This window comes from Protopterus annectens, chromosome 7.part0, assembly GCF_019279795.1.
Source record: "Protopterus annectens isolate FY-2018-M chromosome 7.part0, PAN1.0, whole genome shotgun sequence".
Lineage (NCBI taxonomy): Eukaryota > Metazoa > Chordata > Ceratodontiformes > Protopteridae > Protopterus > Protopterus annectens.
This window is the reverse complement of record NC_056739.1, coordinates 1,971,232,917-1,971,252,100: the sequence shown is the minus strand read 5'-3', so window position 1 is coordinate 1,971,252,100 and position 19,184 is coordinate 1,971,232,917. Positions and strand designations below refer to the sequence as shown.

The 19,184-nt window shown below is 41.4% G+C and overlaps 1 protein-coding gene across 4 annotated transcripts in view; it reads right to left on the bottom strand.

Annotated features, from left to right (window-relative positions):
* Positions 1-5,923: 5,923 nt before the first annotated feature.
* The window catches only part of LRRC28 (leucine rich repeat containing 28), a 1,318,547-nt gene continuing 1,305,286 nt past the window's right edge, over positions 5,924-19,184 (bottom strand). For all 4 annotated transcript variants that reach the window (XM_044078388.1, XM_044078386.1, XM_044078389.1 and 1 more), the window contains one exon: positions 5,924-7,146. In XM_044078388.1, the coding sequence (XP_043934323.1) occupies positions 7,097-7,146 (50 nt within the window). In that variant the 3' untranslated portion in view covers positions 5,924-7,096. The remainder of the gene's footprint in view (positions 7,147-19,184) is intronic.

Genomic DNA, 19,184 nt, shown 5'->3' with positions numbered 1-19,184 from the left:
AAGAAAGACTCTCTCAATTGGTAGTCGTAGAGTGGTGGTTGAAGTGTCTAACTCTGCCCCATAAAAACGATATGCTGTGATGGCGACAAGGCAGACCTTCCTGAGTTGACTGCAATGCCGAAGTGATTGCAGAGTGTCAGAGTGTATTCCATTGCCTGAATCAGTTGATGCCTGGTGGTGGAGGTAAGAAGCCAATCGTCTAGGTACAGAAACACCTGGAATCCTAGATGCCTAAGTTGAGCCGTGACCACTGCCATGCATTTGGTGAACACTCTGGGGGCTGTAGTGAGACAAAAAGGGCAGAGCTTGAAATTGATAATGATTGGCTCCCAGCCGGAAACACAGATGATCTCTGGATGGCCTGGCAATTTTTATGTGGTAGTACTCATCCTTGAGATCTATAGAGCACATCCAATTGTCTTTCCTTAAACAGGGAAGTATAGACTGTAGCGTGACCATCTGGAACTTCTCTTTCTTCACAAATTGGTTGAGTCTACTGAGGTCCAAAATAGGTCTCCAGTCCCCTGTTTTCTTTGGAACCAAAAAGAATCTTGAGTAAGTTCTGGATCCTATTTGGTCTGCTGGGACTGGGTGGATGACTCTTTTTTTTTTTTTTAGCAACATGTGGACCTCTATAGCTGCTTGTTCCCTGTAACTGGGTGGAAAATCCGGGATTCACCTTGTGGCTGGGGGTGGAGGGGAGAACGGTATGAAATACCCTCTTGAAATAATACTTTGTACCCAGCTGTCTTTTGTTATATCTTGCCAGGCATCTGGGTACAATGATAAGCGACTCCCGACTGCCTCCAGAGCAGGACAGTCGGGCTTCCTTTTAGGAGAACTGATAGGGTGGACCAGAGAAGTGATCTCTGTCACCCTGGTGTTGCAGACCCCCTCTGCCACGAGGGCGGCATCTTCCATTATTACCTCCTCCTCTGCCCCTAAAGGGGGGTTCACCACTTGTGTCCTGAAAGGCTCCTTGGGCTTTTCAGAATCACATCTTTCCTCCCCTTTGGCCTTTGGGGTAAGGCCGAGTAGGGGTGGAAAAATGGACTCCTACTGCAGAGTCTTTCCCTCCTATTCACACCTGGTCAAAGTTTCCTTCACTTTAGGCCCAAAGAGAGATGAGCCGTCAAAAAGAGTGTTCACGAATGAAGACTTAAAAGAGCTCAGCAAAGGAACACAAGCGCATCCCGGAATGTCTTCTGAGAGAAATTCCTGTACCTGCTGCCTTACTCATCCAATCAGCTGCATATGATGTGAGATGCATGGACGAGTTCACAATGGAATTTAGGGTAGCAAGCTGGGAGGCAACTTTATCGGAAGCCCCTGCAGCTACAGTACCCAGAAGAGTATCTCCCAACTCCTTAAGGAGATCTCTTTGCAGCCTAATGAAATGGGTCAAATAGTTCAGAGTGTAAAAGTCGCTGAACTAAACATGCGTTTCCGATATCTATCCATGATCATGGACTCTCTGTTAGGAGGATGGATAGACGAGGAAGTCTCAGACATTTCCTTTTTTGTGGCCGCCGCCAACACCATGGAATCAACAGGGACTCCTTTGGACAAAAAGGATTTATCTAGGGGAGCAGAAATAAACTTGACAGGCCTCCTAGAGACAGGCTCCATGGACTCCGGTGACTCCCACATCCTCCGAGAGACCAGCTGCATTAGCTCATCGAAGGACAGAGGCACCCAAGAGGCGGAAGATTGAGACCCGAAAGCCTTCAGGAGAACTGACTCATCCTCAGTATGGCTTGTGGACTGCCAATCACCCCTCGGTCTAAGGATCTCAAGTATCGCCGCAAAGGAGATATCCTCAGTTGGGGATCGTGGAGACCCTTCTGACTCATCCAAGTCAGTGTCAGATGTCAAAGACTCCTGTGGGGAGTCCAAGTGTCTCCTCTTACACAATCTCTTCCTGGGGACCTCCTCAGTGGGAGCCACTGGGGAGGTCTCAGAAGAGCAGGGGGTGCCCTGTGGGGTTACCTGAGGCTCAGGGTCTCTACGTCTAGCCTGGACGATGGAAGCAGAAGTGGACACAGGCACTTTGGGGGAAGAGGAAGCCAGACCTGGTGTCAAGGATGTCTTTGGGGACAAGGCTCTCCTCATGGGTTCGAAGGCATCACGGCTCTGATGAGGAGGAGTCAATGGACCCGAAGGAGACGCCAGCCCCTCCCGCACCGAGGCCGTGGGCTCTGAGCCAGAGGTAGGAACTGAGCTCACCCGAGCCGAAGCACCGAGAGGAAGAGTAGGCACCAACAAGTCAGTGTGACTATGCTCTCTGGACCCGACAGGAGAGTGTCGGCTCCCAGAGTCCCCGGTCGGTGCTGAGAACATCAGAGTAGATGCAACCGAAGACACTGTAGCAGGTCTCTGCTCCAAATGCTCCATGATCAACAGGTCAGCCCCCTCCAGCACCGAAGGTCCAGTATGGCTCGTAGGAGGAGCAGTCAAATCCGGGGGGGGGTGGTAGTGGTCTTTGGTTTCAACGCTAGAGTCAGAGCCAACAATTTATCAAGGCCTGGTGCCCGTAAAAGCTTCTGCACCAGTCGGTCCATATCCAAATCTGGGAGGCTGACAGAAGACCGATGGTGCCGATTGAAGAAGTGGAGATGCAGGTCTCTCAGATACTGGCTCCAGAGCTGTGGGCCAGCTCCAAAACGAACAGGCAGTCAGCTCCAAGATCTGTGGAGCCAATGTCCCAGGATCGTACACTTTCTTGGACTTCTTAGACAGTTTAGATTCCTTGAAGTCCCCTGAAGACTTTGTGAACTTGGAGGACTTGCTGGCCCTATCCTGGTCACTCAACGCTTCTTGAAACGGATGCTTCAGCAAGCCTCGGTCAACTAACTTTCTTTTCCTTTCCAATAAGATCCTAAAGGAAAAGGAGTGGCAAATACTGCAGGACTCCTGCAAATGTATAGCACCTAAGCAACAGGCACACTGAACGTCACCATCAGTTACAGAAATCTTTTGCCCGCAGTCTGGGAATTTCTTAAACCCAGACTTTGGGTGCTTGTCCTTGTCCTCAGACATATCCCAAAAAACAAGTGTCTTAGGCTTAACAACAAAACAAAGCACACGAGAAGCATAGAAAAGGACACTCAGAATATAAAATATCAAGAATCACCTAGGCTCAAAAACACACCACACAAAGCCTAGATAACAGTCAAATTTACAGTATAAAACACACAATAAACAATGACTGAAAGAAAACAAGGCCAACACTAGCTACTGTACATATAAGATAATCAACTAGGCCAAAACACGAGGCCACTAAAACTATCTAAACTATGCTAAATAACACACTGGGAAAAGGGGAGTTTGTAAACAGCTACACAAAACTACTAATAACTATACTATGTGAACAATATAGAAAACATTCTAAATAACTTGCGAAAACACGCTTTTTAGATGAAAAACTGGCTTGAGCAAAACTGGAACTTCTGATCCGTGTCGCGGCAAACTAGATCTGAGGTAATTCCAGCAGTGCATCATGGGATAAGGGGCTTGCTCTCGAGCTACTGGTAAACCTCCAGCTTTGCAAACAGCCGTATCGATCGGCTCCGAACCCATCAGTAAATAATGATCGGCGAGATTGAACAACTTCACCTTTCTTCTTTTCATTTCTGATATAGCAGAAATTTTGTTCTACCAGTGAAAGTGTCTGACATTCCCCTATGTGCCCAGAAATAACTTTAAAAAATCATTATTCCCTCGCAAGCATTCATCTTTGGTTTCATTGGTATGCAGAACTTGTCCCTTTATTACTTTATGTGCTTATTGCTTGTTTCACTGAAATCAGACTCATTTAATTGAAAGCTAAAAACAAAAAAAATCAGCAAATCAAGGCATCATATTGGATGAGTTTTTTTTATCTTTAGGGGAAAATAACACATCACAGTGTTTTTGTGGCAGAGAACCCCAGAAGAGTTAAGGGGTTGCATCTCCTGCACCACACTGACTCATCTAAGAGGAAATGGGCAGCTCCTCCACTACAGTCCAGCCAACCCAGGTTCAATTAGCATGATGGTCCCCAAGAGGAAGTGTGGTCCAAAGGGGGGGCAGGGCATATAAAATAATCCTCCTACCAGACAGAAGCAGAAATGGTTGAGCCCCGAGATGCCCTTAAGATCCACAACTGGCCCAAGCAACACTGGAGTAAATCTGGGGCATAGTTGGATGGCTTCTAGACAAAATGTGGACATGGAGCACTGGAGGGGGCAGGCCAGTAAAAATCAGGTCCAAGTGGACAAAAAAAAAAAACATGAAAGATGGATTGTTCACTTGTATGTGCTCATTGTATATTGAGCACTGCCAAAGAAAACTAGTCCAGCTCCATAAAGCTCTACTACTGTAGCATAAAAAATACAATGCCTGTCATATGTGGCATACTGCTTAGTTAAAAAAATAAAGTCAGGAAACTACACTGCATACAGGAAATTATACCACCTACAAGCTTAGCAATGTCCCAAAAATAAAGCAATATTTTAAAGTCTTCAAAATCACCAGTTCTAATTACTTGTGTTGTCCAAACAAAAACACCTGGATGCATGTATCTGCCTGTCACAGTAAAATGTGGCAGCAAATACACTCTGTAATAAAACTTGCAAATTGTGAAAGTTTCATCATGTATATGGACAAATACACAACATGCAATGCATGCTCAACTGCTCCCAGGATACTGCAGTGTACAGCAATATACCGTTTGTTTTTGGGTAGTGTAGGTTTATCCATGGCTGCTGGAAGAACACTCCAACTATGGGTAAACTGTACATTAACCACACCTAACAGGATATGTTGCTTAAATCTGCAACCACTAATGTGAGTAGGCTGGCATATTCTTTTTATAATGGAAAAGCATATTTTATTAGACGACTCAGAGGGACTGCATCACCTTGATTTGCGAGAACAGAAAAATATGATAATATGATTCAGAAGCAGAAAGAAAACCTGCACATGCATCTGTAAATATGATTTGGTAACTTAACTGCAGTTACGGAAATGGTGTTAGAAACTGGAAAACAATCTTAGATAATGTAATAACCTTATTTCTCGCTTCTCACAAAACAACACATTAACTTTATTGTTTAACAAGAAAATGCAATGCTCTGAAAACGTTCTTATTATACGACCCGCCCATCAATATTCCAAAACGTGCACGCTGATTGGTCAGTGTGCACGTTGTAAATCAGACTTATACTACTGGAAAAATGTCCGGTCGCCCGGAATTTTTCCATTAATATGTCTTTTTTTTTTTTTTTTGGGCAGCAACAGAGAACGGAAGAACTCCGTTGCTGTTATCTCACTATGTTAAATGAGTTTAACATAGCGAGATATCTTAAAAAAAAAGCAACGGAGATCTTCCTTTCTCCGTTGCTTTTTTTAAAGCTGTCTCGCTATGTTAAACTCTTTTAACATAGCGAGACACATTTTTAAAAGCAACGGAGTTCTTCCTTTCTCTGTTGCTTCCACACACAGTTCTGATAACCATACGCATGCACAGTACATCAGAACTGCCGCAGAATACTGGACAGCTGCAGAAGGGCAGCAAGGAGGCATTGTTCAATGCCATTATTTAAGAAAAGTATTTCTTTTCTTAAATAATGTCATTGTATAATAGCAATAACCCACTTCTGGGTGTGGGTAATGCTGGATTTACCCAGGTTGCCTTTGTTTGGCCACTCAGGCTTCACCCTCGTGACCAAACCACACCAACCGTGGGTAAATCCAGCATTACCCACACCCAGGCATGGGTTATTGCTTAAGTAACTGCAGTTTAGGAAGGAATTTGTAGCTAGCAGCAGAACACATCTGTGGAATAACACAAACATTAACTAAATGTAGATCACTGCAGAAGCCTTTCAAATGGTTTATAAGATTACAAAGAGAAGAAAATAATTCACTTGTCAAACTATAGTTTGGATGATAAAGATATTTTATTATTAGAGCAATGGAAAATGACACTGCCTCTGCAGCTTAGAATAGCTTGGGAAATGAAACCAGCAAACAAGTTGCAGTACTTTGTGATGCTTTCCACTTTAAAAGTTTCCACCTTTTCTGTTAGGAAAGAACAATTAAAAGGTTATTTTCAACATTCTTTTTAAGTCCTGGAAAATAGGACACTTAAGTAGCAAATTTTGTTAGGCAAGCTGAACAAAAACAATGAGTCAAATGAAGAAATTACACAATGGCCATGACAACAAATAACAGTTAAAATTAAAAAATCAGAGTGAAGCAAAACAATTTTGAAATATATGAATTCTCTATCAGCAAGGTTGTGAAGTCACTCCAGAGCTTTCCAAATCTGTAGCTTCTAATTCATATAAATTGAGTAAAATCAATTTTTTTTAACTATCTACTGGACATTTTTGCTTTGGTGTTCTAATGAAAAGAAAATACTGCAAGGATAAAATTTCAAAAAATCAGTCACTTTCAATACAGCGAAATACTTTCACAAAAGCGGCTGTGATGAAGAGACATTCTTCTGGAAGAAGAAAGTTGCCTTTCACATTGAAATTTTCCATTTTTCTGTAGTCTTCTGTAATTATTGTTTCAGCTTCCTGAACATTTTATTGATACACACACACACACACATATATATATATATATATATATATACACACACACAGACACACAAATATATATATATATATATATATATATATATATATATATATATATATATATACACACACACACATACGTACGCACACCCATTTGCTGAAGATACCCAATTTTCTCTCATGTATACACTTGATAATTATTACTCCTTACTTGATGAGTTGACTAGCATGGTAAAAACTACAGAACTGTTCCAAATCACATGGGATTACCCTAGAACTACTGTAATCACCAGCTGCCTGTACTATAAAAACCTTAAGGCCTGCAAATGCTACAGTCCTTTTAAATATTCTTAGAAGAAATGCAATGTCCATGATGAAGAAAAACATATCTGAAGCAGAGTATGGAAATGCAAAAAAATTCTGGTCAGCTTGAGCTTTACTGTAGTAGGGGTACGTCTCTACTGAAATAAGTCCCATTCAACTTTCTGTTTATACAAGTTCTTGTCGTCATAGCAATTGGAATGACTTCAAACACTGTGCAGAGCAGCAGTAAGCAACGTAGCCAATGGCCATTCTCCTGAAATACAAAAAGAAAGCAAAAATAAGAATTGCTTCAAAAACACATACTCAAGCAACAGTATGTTTACAACTGGAGAGGTTCAGAAAACTATATATTGTTACTGAAATAATCTGTGGAGATTTTTTTGTATCTCAGACTTGGGCAATAATCCATGAATAATACATGTACAGAGTGCCACTATTACACTCCAAATTTGGAAAAAGACAGTTTTGTTATTCACCTTTTAAGGCTGTTAAGCTGTTGTCTCACATAACAGTATAAACAGGATACTACAGGACATCATGAGAAGTTAAAACAGCCTTCAACACTATAAAAATACTGCAGAGTTTTGTAATGCCTTGTGTGTGTGTGTGTGTGTGTGTGTGTGTGTGTGTGTGTGTGTGTGTGTGTGTGTGTGTGTGTGTGTGTGTGTGAGTGTGTGTGTGAGAGCATGAAATGCAATACAGTTTTAAAGCTGTCACAGGATCAAACTGAGTTTGGTCATTGTGAGATAGGGCTAAGTCTGCTTCAGCATTCAAAGTTGTAAAACACTGTTTATACAGTTTCCTTTATTTTTTCTCTCTTATAAAACACTGTACCAGCCACATTTCCATCTACTACAAAAGCATATCTGGCAGTAGTGAGTGTTGCAGTTTTCAAAGTTGTGAAACACTTAAATCTCTTTCGTATTTTCTCTTTCTCACTCGCTAAGTGGTAGTACACAGAGCAGGTAAAGCTGCAAGCACTGCAAAGAATTATGATCAGACCACTCCAATTGTAGCCAAGTTCCTATTCATTCCTGAAAAAGACATCAAGATTCACTGCAAAAGCTTCGCTACACTCTACTCATGAAGTAGATTTTTTTTCTTCCATTTCCTAAACAGGTAATACTACTACTTTATGAAAGTAGATTGTTTGTGGCTCAAATCCCCAAGACTTGATTCCCCATCAGTACTGGAATTTCCACCGAATGGCATTGCCGGGGGAATTAGGGGTTGTAGTGGACATAGCCACCACTCCAGAGTGGGCAGTGGTGGGAACGGGAGCTTTCTCCTTGCAAAAATCACTGAAAACTGTTTCCAGGGGGTTATTTTCAGCAGGTTGCATTTCAGGGAGTGGAACATTTTGATTCATTCACTCACATTGGAAGCTTTTAAACATAATTTTATTATGATTAGAAACTCGTGTATAATTCTCTGTATTCAAATTTTAACCTTAAAATATGTACAAAAAAATCAGAAATGAATGATACACTCTCTTGATTTCATAGCAGCACAAAGACTCAACACAGAAAACAATATGCGACTGTGGGGGGAAAAATGTCAGCATGTCCCCAGATATATGGCAGACAGAAACTCAGTTGTCCATAACCATATTTTATAATATTAGGTTATTATGACACAACAAGTAATAATCTTCTGTATCAACTTGTTTCTTGAATTCCTAACTGTAATAATCTTCACTGCATCACAAATTATTATTATGCTAAACATTTTCTCAAACATATTGTGTAGCAGTTCTATATAGAATTGTGCCTAGACACAGTAAGTACTTAGACTTGTTTTTTCTAAGATGTCCTTCAAGGATGCATCTGCAGTCCTTACAAATGGGTTGTCCTGTCGTCAGGCAGCCCTTATCCTGTTCGGACATCTACATTTATGGTAGGTACAAAACTGTACTGTTCATACACAGTCAGACTTAAGTGAAATGAAGGTCTATGTAAAAGGCGTCCAAAAGCACACAACCCGACTGTCTGTTCCCCACCTATATCTCCAAGTGCCACCCAATTCCTCTCATCGTATCTTCCCCACATCATCTACTTTACTTTCTTTTTGTCTTTCTTAAATTTTGTTTTACTCTTCAGCTTTTTCCTGAATCCATTCTGTTACTTTGGAGTAAATAGAATTAAGTATGTTTTTGGCATTAAGCAGCAAGTTAGAATTTCTAAGCCATATTTCAATGTCAGTGAAATATTTTTGAGTGATTTCCTGCAATTTTGTTATGGATGGGCACAATAGATACGGGTTGAATTGTCGGTGTATTGTACGAGTGCCAATTGTTGTAGCAATTTGAAGTTTATTTATGAAAATATACAGAACTGGGCCAAGTACTGACACTTTGGGAACACCAACAGAGATTGGTTGAAATGCTGAAAGATTCTGTTCTCATTTAGTTGCCTGCTCATGACTGCATAAATAACTGTGAAACCAAGAGTGTGTGGTAAGTGAGACCTACAGCTGCAAATTCAGAAAGGAATTTTTCATGGGACACTGTCATACATTTTGGAAAGGTCAAGGAAAAGTGTAGAAACAAGGCTGCCCTCATTTCTGTATTGGTTTAGTATGTTGGTGAAGTTGAGGTGGGCAGCAGTAGTAGTAGTACTGTGGTTGGGCCTGAAATCATGCTAGTTGTTAAGAGTAGAGGTTGTATTTGGTTATATGTTTTATAACCTGACAGTGAATACATTTTTCAAGGATTTCACAAAGGGGTGACAGGACAGCAATAGGTCTATAGTCTGTTAACTCTGTTAAAGTTACTCCTTTGTGAAGGGGTATAATGGATTTTTTTTCCAGCTGGATGGGACATGATTTTCAGTTACTGACCATTTGATCAGAATGGAGACAAGGAACTCAGTGGGAAGGTTATTGGAAGCTGAGGTTGCTTCTGTTAATTTGGCTAGTAATGTTTTATGGTTGATGTTGGGACAGGCTGAAAACTAAAAGACAGTGTGTTGTTTTCGACAATAGATGGAAGTTGGCGGGATGAAGTGAGGTGGTCATTGATTAGTGATAGAAATGACTGGATAAAACCAGTGTTGAATTGAGTGCAATGGACTCTGAAGTAGAAGGACAGGGTGTAGTGGTATGGCCAGGGTGTAATAGCTTATTTACTGAAGACCAAAAAAAGTGGGGTTGTTTTGGTGCATTTGTTGGAGATTACTGCAGTATTATTTCTTATCAAATTTAACAAGGATCTTGGTACAGTTTCTGAAATATCTAAAATTTTGGTAGGCATGTTGGGTTTTATTCTTATACCATTCTTCATATGCTTTATCTCTTTGCAACATGAGTTGCTTGGTGTCTTTTGTCAGCCAGGCTGCTGTATTAGTTTTTACCCTTCTTGTCCTAACTAGTGCTAAATCATTTAGTATTTTTAGGAAGGTCTAATTGAAGTGAGTAACTACTTCATCTAGGGGCATTACTCTTAATATACTTCAGTTATAGTGGGACAGGGCTGTGATAAATGTGTCTGTCAAATTTGGTTAAATTGCATACTTGTTTATAAAATATTTGTTTGGGTGAACTATGCTGTTGTCTGAATACATAAATTGGGAGTGGTCACTTATAGTATCTGGTAAGCAAACTGAGGATTTTATATTTTGGAGGTTGTCAATATCCAATCCAGCATGGACTGTCTATTACTACTTTTGTTGATTTCGGTGGTGGAGCTTATTAGTTGGTTAAAGCTGAATAGGTGAATAGAGTCCTTGGCACTGCTGCTGTTTATGGATTGCAAGCCTATATTGTCACCTAAGTTGAAGGTTTCCTGGGGGATGCTGTCAGTTATCCAGTGTAGGATATTTTTGTCTGTGATAATGTTGTTGCTTGGTGTGATGTAAACTGCAGAGATACATATAGATTTCTTTTGGTTGAATTTAAGGTATGCTGTCAGAAGTTCAGCATTATTAAATTTGGGGACATTTAGAAGGGCTGGAGTTATTTCTAAGTTGGTTTTATAAATAACAGCAATACCATCTGCTATTTCAGTTTACTGTCCATTCTAAGTATGTTAGTGGCGATCAGAATGCCTGCATAGTAAAAATCCAGACATGCATAGATATCATGAATTTTGTTGAAGATACTTCTGAGGTTAATGATAAAATGAATGAGGTTAGATTCCATTATCTGATGGGAAAATTGTGCTGGGAGGATTGCAAAGTAATGGGCTGGCCATGTTGGGCAGCTGATGTGTGGGTCCGGGGTGAGGGTGAATATCTCCACTAAGTTTCAAGATGGAGGTGAGATGAGCAGAGGTATAGAGCCATTTGCATATGACCTTCAGTACTGCTGAAAAAGTGCTATTCTTAACTTTAATATACCTACAACAGAACAGATTTGAGCATGTGCATTAATAAAGAGAAGGAGAGACAGACATGCAGAGAAACAGGGTTTTGTGATGTAATGTTTGTGCATGTGTGATGAATTTGGGATATGATGAGGGAATATTATGGTAGTTAGTGAAGTAAGCTAGTGTTGTGAGTGTACAAAACAGTAACAATTGGCTTACTCTCATTGCAAGCTGAGATAGTGAGAATTTAGACAGCGTGTAGAAAAAGGTGGAGGTTTGGTACGACGATGGCTGTGTGGTATATTAATAAAAGGAGTGTTATCAGAAATGGAAAGAAAGAGGTGTAATAAAGGGTGAGGTGACATTTGCAGGGTATTATATAGATAGTTAAGGCAGCAGACAGTAGTTAGGTTGTGTGCAGAAAGCTGTATGGTATTAGATTGTTGGAAGGTGAAGACGTGCGTAGTACAGAGTTGAAGAAGGAGACAAAAAAATGTGTACCGATGGGAAGGATAGCAGTCCAAAGTAGTAGCTATAAGTAAAGTGCTTTTGTTGTACTGGTATGGATTTATGTGTATGTATGTATGTATGCATGCATGCATGTATGTGTTGATAAGTGTATACATACATATATATGTGTGTTATAATTTACATGTGTGTGAAAGGATGGATAAAGGTGCCGGTTAGCAGGAGTGTATATGGAAAAAAGTGGGTTGATAATCAGGAGGATTCAATAAAATCCATGTAGGCTCCATGCATAGCCTACACAGAATGTATCCATGTACATGGCCATGGTTCCTCACCAGCAGTGTGCCATACATATTAATTATGGTGAGCTGCCAAGGGACAGTACAGTAATATGAATATAGAATCTATGCAAGCAGCACTGTGGAGGCTGTCCATACTTGTGGACTGTCCAGAAAACATCTGGACAGGTAATAAGCACAGGACAGTATTTTATTTCTTTTTTATTTTTATGCATTGTTTGCGTGGTGCAGCTCAGTGCTTAGCAATGCCGAGCTGCGCTTATACATATACACCTGACATCTGGTATATATCTAAAAATAGAAACTGGATGTAATTAATTGTATTGTTTTTTTTTGTCTCTGCACAGTATGGTGTGGTGCTTAGCGATGCCGAGCTGTGCTTAGACATATACACCTGACATCTGCTATACATCTAAACATAGAAACCAGATGTAATCAAGTGTATTATTACTTTTTTGTCTCTTCCTGTTTGAGCAGAGCAGCTCAGTGCTTAGCACCGCCATCAGATATCTAAAAATAGAAAGAGGATGTATTTAATTGTAGTTGGGATGTGCTTAGCAATGTGCAAACCTGCACAGGCTGCTCAATACTAACAAGCATCTTAGTAGTATATGTGAAGCTACATTGCTTCCCTGTACTATCCAAGTAGCTAGATAGGTTAAGTCATCACCTACAGTGTAGTAGGCCCCGGGTTTGAGTCTTGACCAGTCATATGTTTTACATTTATTGCTGTGAAAATGTGTCGGGTGACTGAAACATCAGTTTAATGTAAAATTTAAAAAATTGTTATATTTAGAAAAGCTGCACAATGCTAAGCACTGCTTAAACATGGTCAACGGTTGACAATGTTTACGCGTTGCTAAGCTATGCTTAAACATGGCTTGTGAGAGTTTGTGTGATACTGCGAGAAGTTAAGCAATGTGGCGATTTTTTGAATGTTACAGTATGACATGCAGTGAGGGAATGCAGCTTACATAAAGGCCAATAGGTGGGAATTTCACACCATTCATTGGAGTCTTCACTTGGCTGTCGATATGCCTGGTGGTGTTGGAGAGGGAGAGCACTTTTGGGCGCAGAGGTGGGGTGTGCAAAAGTCCAAAGTGTTTGTTGGACTCCTGGTGAAGAGCTATGAACTCCAGCTGCTACAGGGTGACTACCAGGGTTCAGAGTGTAAGTCTGAGGCCTGGGATCAGTTAGCTAAGGAACTTAACAGTGCTACTGGCATCCCCCACACTGTTGAGCAGTGTCTTCACCACTACAATGACCTGAAGTGGAGGAAGAAGAGAATCAGGGACACCTGGGTCCAAGAAGATTGGGCAGGGCAGATCCCATAGATATGCAAGTATGTTTGCCAGTACTTCTGAAATATACAAGCTGAATCTGTTGAAAGCTGGTATGCATAATGGTTTGCTTCTCTTTCAACAGCTGCAGACGAGAGGGCTCAGAATGTCCAGTCCCATGCAAGGTGCCTGACCAGGATAAGACAAGAGTGTGGAAAGTAGGGAAACATTAAAGTAATAACGTAATGAATAACATAATCTTATAAGAAATTAGTTACAGAGTTAACAGTCTCAACAGTCAGGTATGACATACCTGGGACATGTAACATGCTTAGTTATGTGTCACTGCCTACCTTTACCATTTCAGGCAGACAGTGACACATAACATGCTTAGTTATGTGTCACTGCCTACCTGAAATGGTAAAGAAAGTCAAATTAGGTAACCGTGCAGTACTGTGTAGTATAGCTTCCAAACATCAGTTAATGTTGTGGTCTACCAATGTTAAGTCACTGTTCTAGTTTGCTCATTGCCTGAAATATGCTGCAGTTTGCACTTAATTAATGGACAGGGTCTGTGAGTTATTTATTAGACGTCTTACACAGCTATCCATGGTCTACATGCCAGACGTGAAGCAACATTAATCAATAAAATCTAAAAGGTGATGGTGCTTTGATATGTAATGTGTTCAAATAAACCGTGTTTGCTATTCCTGTATTCACTGCATGTGTGTTCTAATCTGACACCAGTCAACTGTGAAATGTAAATGAATAAAGAATGCAGCAAAACCTGTCTGAAATATATGTACTGCATTACCACAGTAAGGTTCACGCCTGTGTTGTGCTCATTTTGTCAGACATAATGCTGTATATTCCACCCAGGCAATGAACACGGTATATGGGTAAGGTTACTGAGTAGCTGTGCCTGTGTACCAGTATTTGATAGTGCTTGGGTCCATACTGTCCCATGCTAACAGGTTGAAAGGTATGTACATGCAACATTGTCTATATAAGAAATGCAGTCACTGTACTCACAATTGAAATTCACATCTGTAGAAGTATGTATTAGTAGTCTGTTTACTAATACTACCTGCAAAGTTACTAATGGTAGGCTTTTCTCTCTCTCCCCACCCCTTATCTTCTTTAATTTATTAATGTTATTTATTATTATGATTTGGTATTAATATATTTGTAACTAACTGTTATGTTGGCCTTATGCATTATTTCACACTGGTTTGCTGTTAACATACTTTCCTTAATGTTATTTGTTGTGTTCCTCATAATATTCCTTTATATGTTGTTTGATTAATCAATATTATCTTCCATTATGTTAATACTAACATTTGCTTGGTTATTTCTTTTACCTTAAATTTATAATTAATTTACTACAACATGACAAGGTAGGCCAGTTCCTGGTGATCCACCTACCTTGGCTCCCCCGGCAGTGGCACCTGGACCCAGCACATCTGAGCTGCAGTCTGGTAGTGCCCCCTCTGCTGCCCCTGCACTACCTGTGGCATTAGGTATTTCTGCCCCACAGACTTTGGCTGGGCCCCCCTCTGGGAGTGGAGGTGGAAGGGTTGATTACAGGGTTCAATTACAGCTGTGTCTAACAATGAAACTACATGTATGTGGACATCAACATTATAAACTGTGATGTGTTTGTCTCATCACCTGTGAAGAATTGCCAGGTATGGTGAGTGGGTTGCTGTACTGAACTGTCATCCATGCCTATGCTGGATGGAGAGCATGCTGTCCATCCCGGTAGGACCGCCTCGCCCAGCGTCCACTACTGATAACACAGGGCTGTGAAGGAGTAGTGCTGACAGTCCCATGGGTGAGGACTTGAGTCGCACTGCTACCATGTGTGACGCTCATGGGACTGGGATTCCACAACACCCTCCCCATATAAGGTGTTCACATCCCCTTGTGTCACACACCAACCCTGTCTGCTGTCTTGTCTGTCTGCAAAAGCTTCCTCACCTTCCCCACGTGTACCTATGTCCTTTCCTCAACAGTCCACTCTCACCTTAAAAAGAAAAAGGGCACCTGTCCCCAAAATATTTTTGTCCTATACAAAGCTCCCCATTTGGCACACATGTCCACTGGACATTATGTTGTTTCACCACTCTCTGGGGGTAACACTCCAAATTCAGCTAAAAATATGTGAAAGTGCACAATTGTTGCTGTTCAAGAAATAGATAGCTATGGTTCTGTCTTACAACTGTCCTGCACATCCCTACCTGCCTTTCACTATGTTTTTCCCCCTGCTTGCACCCCATTTCACCACTGTCCTATCTCCCCAGTTTTCTTTTCTTTAAAGATTTTTTTCCTGCTGCATTATTTAGCTATGCTAAATAGTGCTACATTGATATATGGTTTTGAAACAATATTAATCACATTCAAAAAGTACACCTGGCCCGTGTTTCGAACTCAGGACCATTACAGCTGCAGAACAGTGGATCAACCCATCAAGCCACACAGCTACTTAAATCAAAACAGAGTAATGCTCAAGTCTCTGTCTTAAGAATGTTGAAGCGATGCTGTGCATCGCCTACATTGCACAAATCAGCTAATAGATTAACAGAAAAATAGTACTGTAAATGGCACTCTAGTAGAGAAATACGTCACTATAAAGCCACACACATAAGTTTAGACATAAGTGAGGTATCTAATAGCAGGTAATGCTGCAACTGTATGTACAACATGTAAGAACACATTTGCTAAAACATTAATGGAAAATAGGATTTTAACTGGGACTCTGGTATACAGATACATTACTCTAAAGGCATACACATAATAACAGATGTAAGTGCAGTATTTAACAGCAAATAACTGCATAATGATAACTACAACACATAAAAATACAGCTGCTACAACAGTGACTCTGTAGCTCAGTCTGTAAAATGCATTGAGAACATTACTTTTTGGTACACATGGTCCTGGGTTTAATCACAGCTGGGTCTAGCAATGAAAATACATGTATGTAGACATCAACATTACACATTGTGATATGTATGTTTGTCTCATCACCTACTTATCCACACAAAGCAGTACAGTTGAAATGTCTGCATCTAAATAATAGAGGTCATAGGCCTACAGATAGGACCACTCTTAACTAGTCCTAGTACAACACTAGAAAGTGCAAAGAATGTCAGGTCGTGCATTAGCCTGAATTCCCAGAGGATGCTGAAGTGTGTACTGAAATTGTGGCCCAGTAATATCAGACTGTACCCCACAATGATTTGCTGGTGATATCGCACACAACCAGTCCCGCAAGTAACATACATATATGGAGGTTAAGCTAGACGCAAGGATTGCCAGCACACACTTAATAGGGGACTTCCATGACATAACAAGTGACTTGGCAGTTGTCCTACTGCATGACACCATGGTTAATTGGGTCTATATTATTTCTTTGACAGCTTAGGTTGTCGAATGCTCAATAATCGACACCTAAGCATCGAAGTTTCAAAATTGCGAATGGCCATATACCCGAATTCTTTCCTTGGGAAATAATTTGCTTGGCCGATATCGAGGATTTGACCTTTCCCCAATGTAGAGCAATCTCAGAGTTGGTATATTTAGTTAAGGGGGGGTGTAGGGGGCACAGCCCCCCAGTTGAGGGGTGTGGGGGGGGGGCAACCCCCCCCCACTATATTTAGGTTGAAAAGTTAATTTTATTTCCAGATGGCCTAGCAAATTCTTTCCCAAAGAAAGAATTTGCATATTTGGCCATTTGCAATTTTGAAACTTTGACGCTTAGGTGTTGATCATTAAGCATTCGACAATCTAAGTTGTCGATCAAGAAGTTATGTACTCACCATAACGTTCAATGTATATAGTCCATCTCACCTCACATTCTTACCCGTGGGTTCGGAGCCGAATATCGGCGCCAACTCTGCCGATTTTACTAGCTCGAAGTCTCTCATTGGCTGGGCTAAGTGGGTATCCCATGGTGCACTGCTCCATATCCCCAGATCTAGTTTGCTGTGAAAATCATTTGTACTCCATACACACATCACATCCATATAAAGAATAAGCTAAGCAAGGGGACTCTGTAGATGACAACCTAACATCCAAATCCTCCAGGAAGGGGGAAGGTGGGAGAGTAAGTAAGAATGTGAGGTGAGATGGACTACATACATCGAACGTTATGGTGAGTACATAATTTCTTGATGTTATGTAGTCCTATCTCGTCTACATTCTTACCCGTGGGACAGCGTCCCTAGCACCTACATCCTGGGTGGCTCATAGGAAAATACTCCTGAGAACTGTGGAGCCAAAGGAAGACCTGCCCCTGGAGACCATATCCAATTTGTAATGAGAAAAAAAAGAGTGAGGAGAAGCCCAAGTAGCTGCAGCACATATATCATCCATTGACAATCTAGCTTGATAGGCTGTGGATGTAGAAACAGCCCGAGTAGAATGTGCCTTGACTGGAAATGGCAGATTTTTACCTCCTGCTTGATAGATGAAAGAGATACAACTGGTTATCCATCTAGACAGTGTGACCTTGGATACCGGTTTTCCAAAAAGGAGACAAAGAGTTGGTCAGATTTCTGGATATCTTTTGTCCGGTGAAGATAGAAGTGTAACTGTCTATGTACATCCAATTTGGTGGAATCTAAATTCTGCCTTGTTAGAAAAGTGGGGGAAGAAAACAGGCAGCTCAATGGACTGATTCATGTGAGACACAGAAGCCACTTTAGGAAGGAACGAGAGGTTTGGTCTAAGAGAGACCCTATCTTTATGGAAGATTAAATATGGGGGTTTGATGGAGAGGGCTTGAATTTCCGAAACCCGCCTCGCTGAAGTGACTGCTGTTAAGAATGCTGTTTTCCATGTCAAGAATTTCAATTCGCAGGTAGCTGCAGGCTCAAATGGTGGTAAAGTAAGGGCTTGTAGAACAAAACTGAGATCCCAGGGCATGATAGGTTCAGACACCGGGGGACGAAGTAACAGAGTACCTTTGAGGAATGCTTTGCATAGTCTATGTGCCATGAGACTAGGTTCATTCGCTAAGTGGAAATTAGATATCGCCGCCAGTTGAACTTTGATGCTGGCTGATGCGGACCCCTGATGGAAAAGCATAGACAAGAACTCCAGAACTGAATCTATTGGAGCTGTGTAAAGATCAATGCCTCTGGTATGTGCCCAGATAGAGAACCTTTTCCATTTACTAGAATAAATCTTTCTAGTGTATGGTTTATGAGGACGATAATATATGGACCACTTCCGGTGAAAAATTATGAAGTGTGACTAATGGTGGAAGTGGAGTAGCCAGGCTGTCAACTGGAGGGTCATCAGGGAGGGGTGGTACTGTCCCGACATGTGTGTCAGTAAATCTGGTTGAGGGTCCAGAATCCACGGAGTGTCCACAATGTATGGTTGAAGAAAGAGGGACCAGACTTAATGAGGCCAGTGTGGAGCAATCAGAATCATTCTGCTTCCCAAGGATTGCGCTTTCTGAATCACCCTTGACAGCAGGGGAAACAGAGGGAAAGCATAAAGCAGACCGGAGGGCCAATCGTGAACCAGAGCGTCCCTGGGTGATTCTCCCTGTGGGGGGATCAGCGTGAAGTAGTTGCTGCATTTCGCATTGAGAGGGCTGGCAAAAAGGTCGCAGCCAGGCTGACCCCATCTGCTGAAGATTCGCTCTGCAACCAGGCGATTCAGGGACCACTCGTAAGGCATCAGGATAGCTCTGCTTAGCCTGTCCGCTATCACGCTGGACTTCCCCGGAATGTGCACTGCCACCAGAAACCGTTGGGAAGCTATTGCCCAATGTCACACTCGCATAGCCTCTCTGTACAGAGGGTAAATCCGGGTTCCCCCTTGCTTGTTGAGATACCACACTACTTTCTGAGTGTATCGCAATCGTCCCTAGAGGAAGAACCCTCTGAAGTGCCTGCAACGCAAGAAGCACTGCTCTCATCTCCAG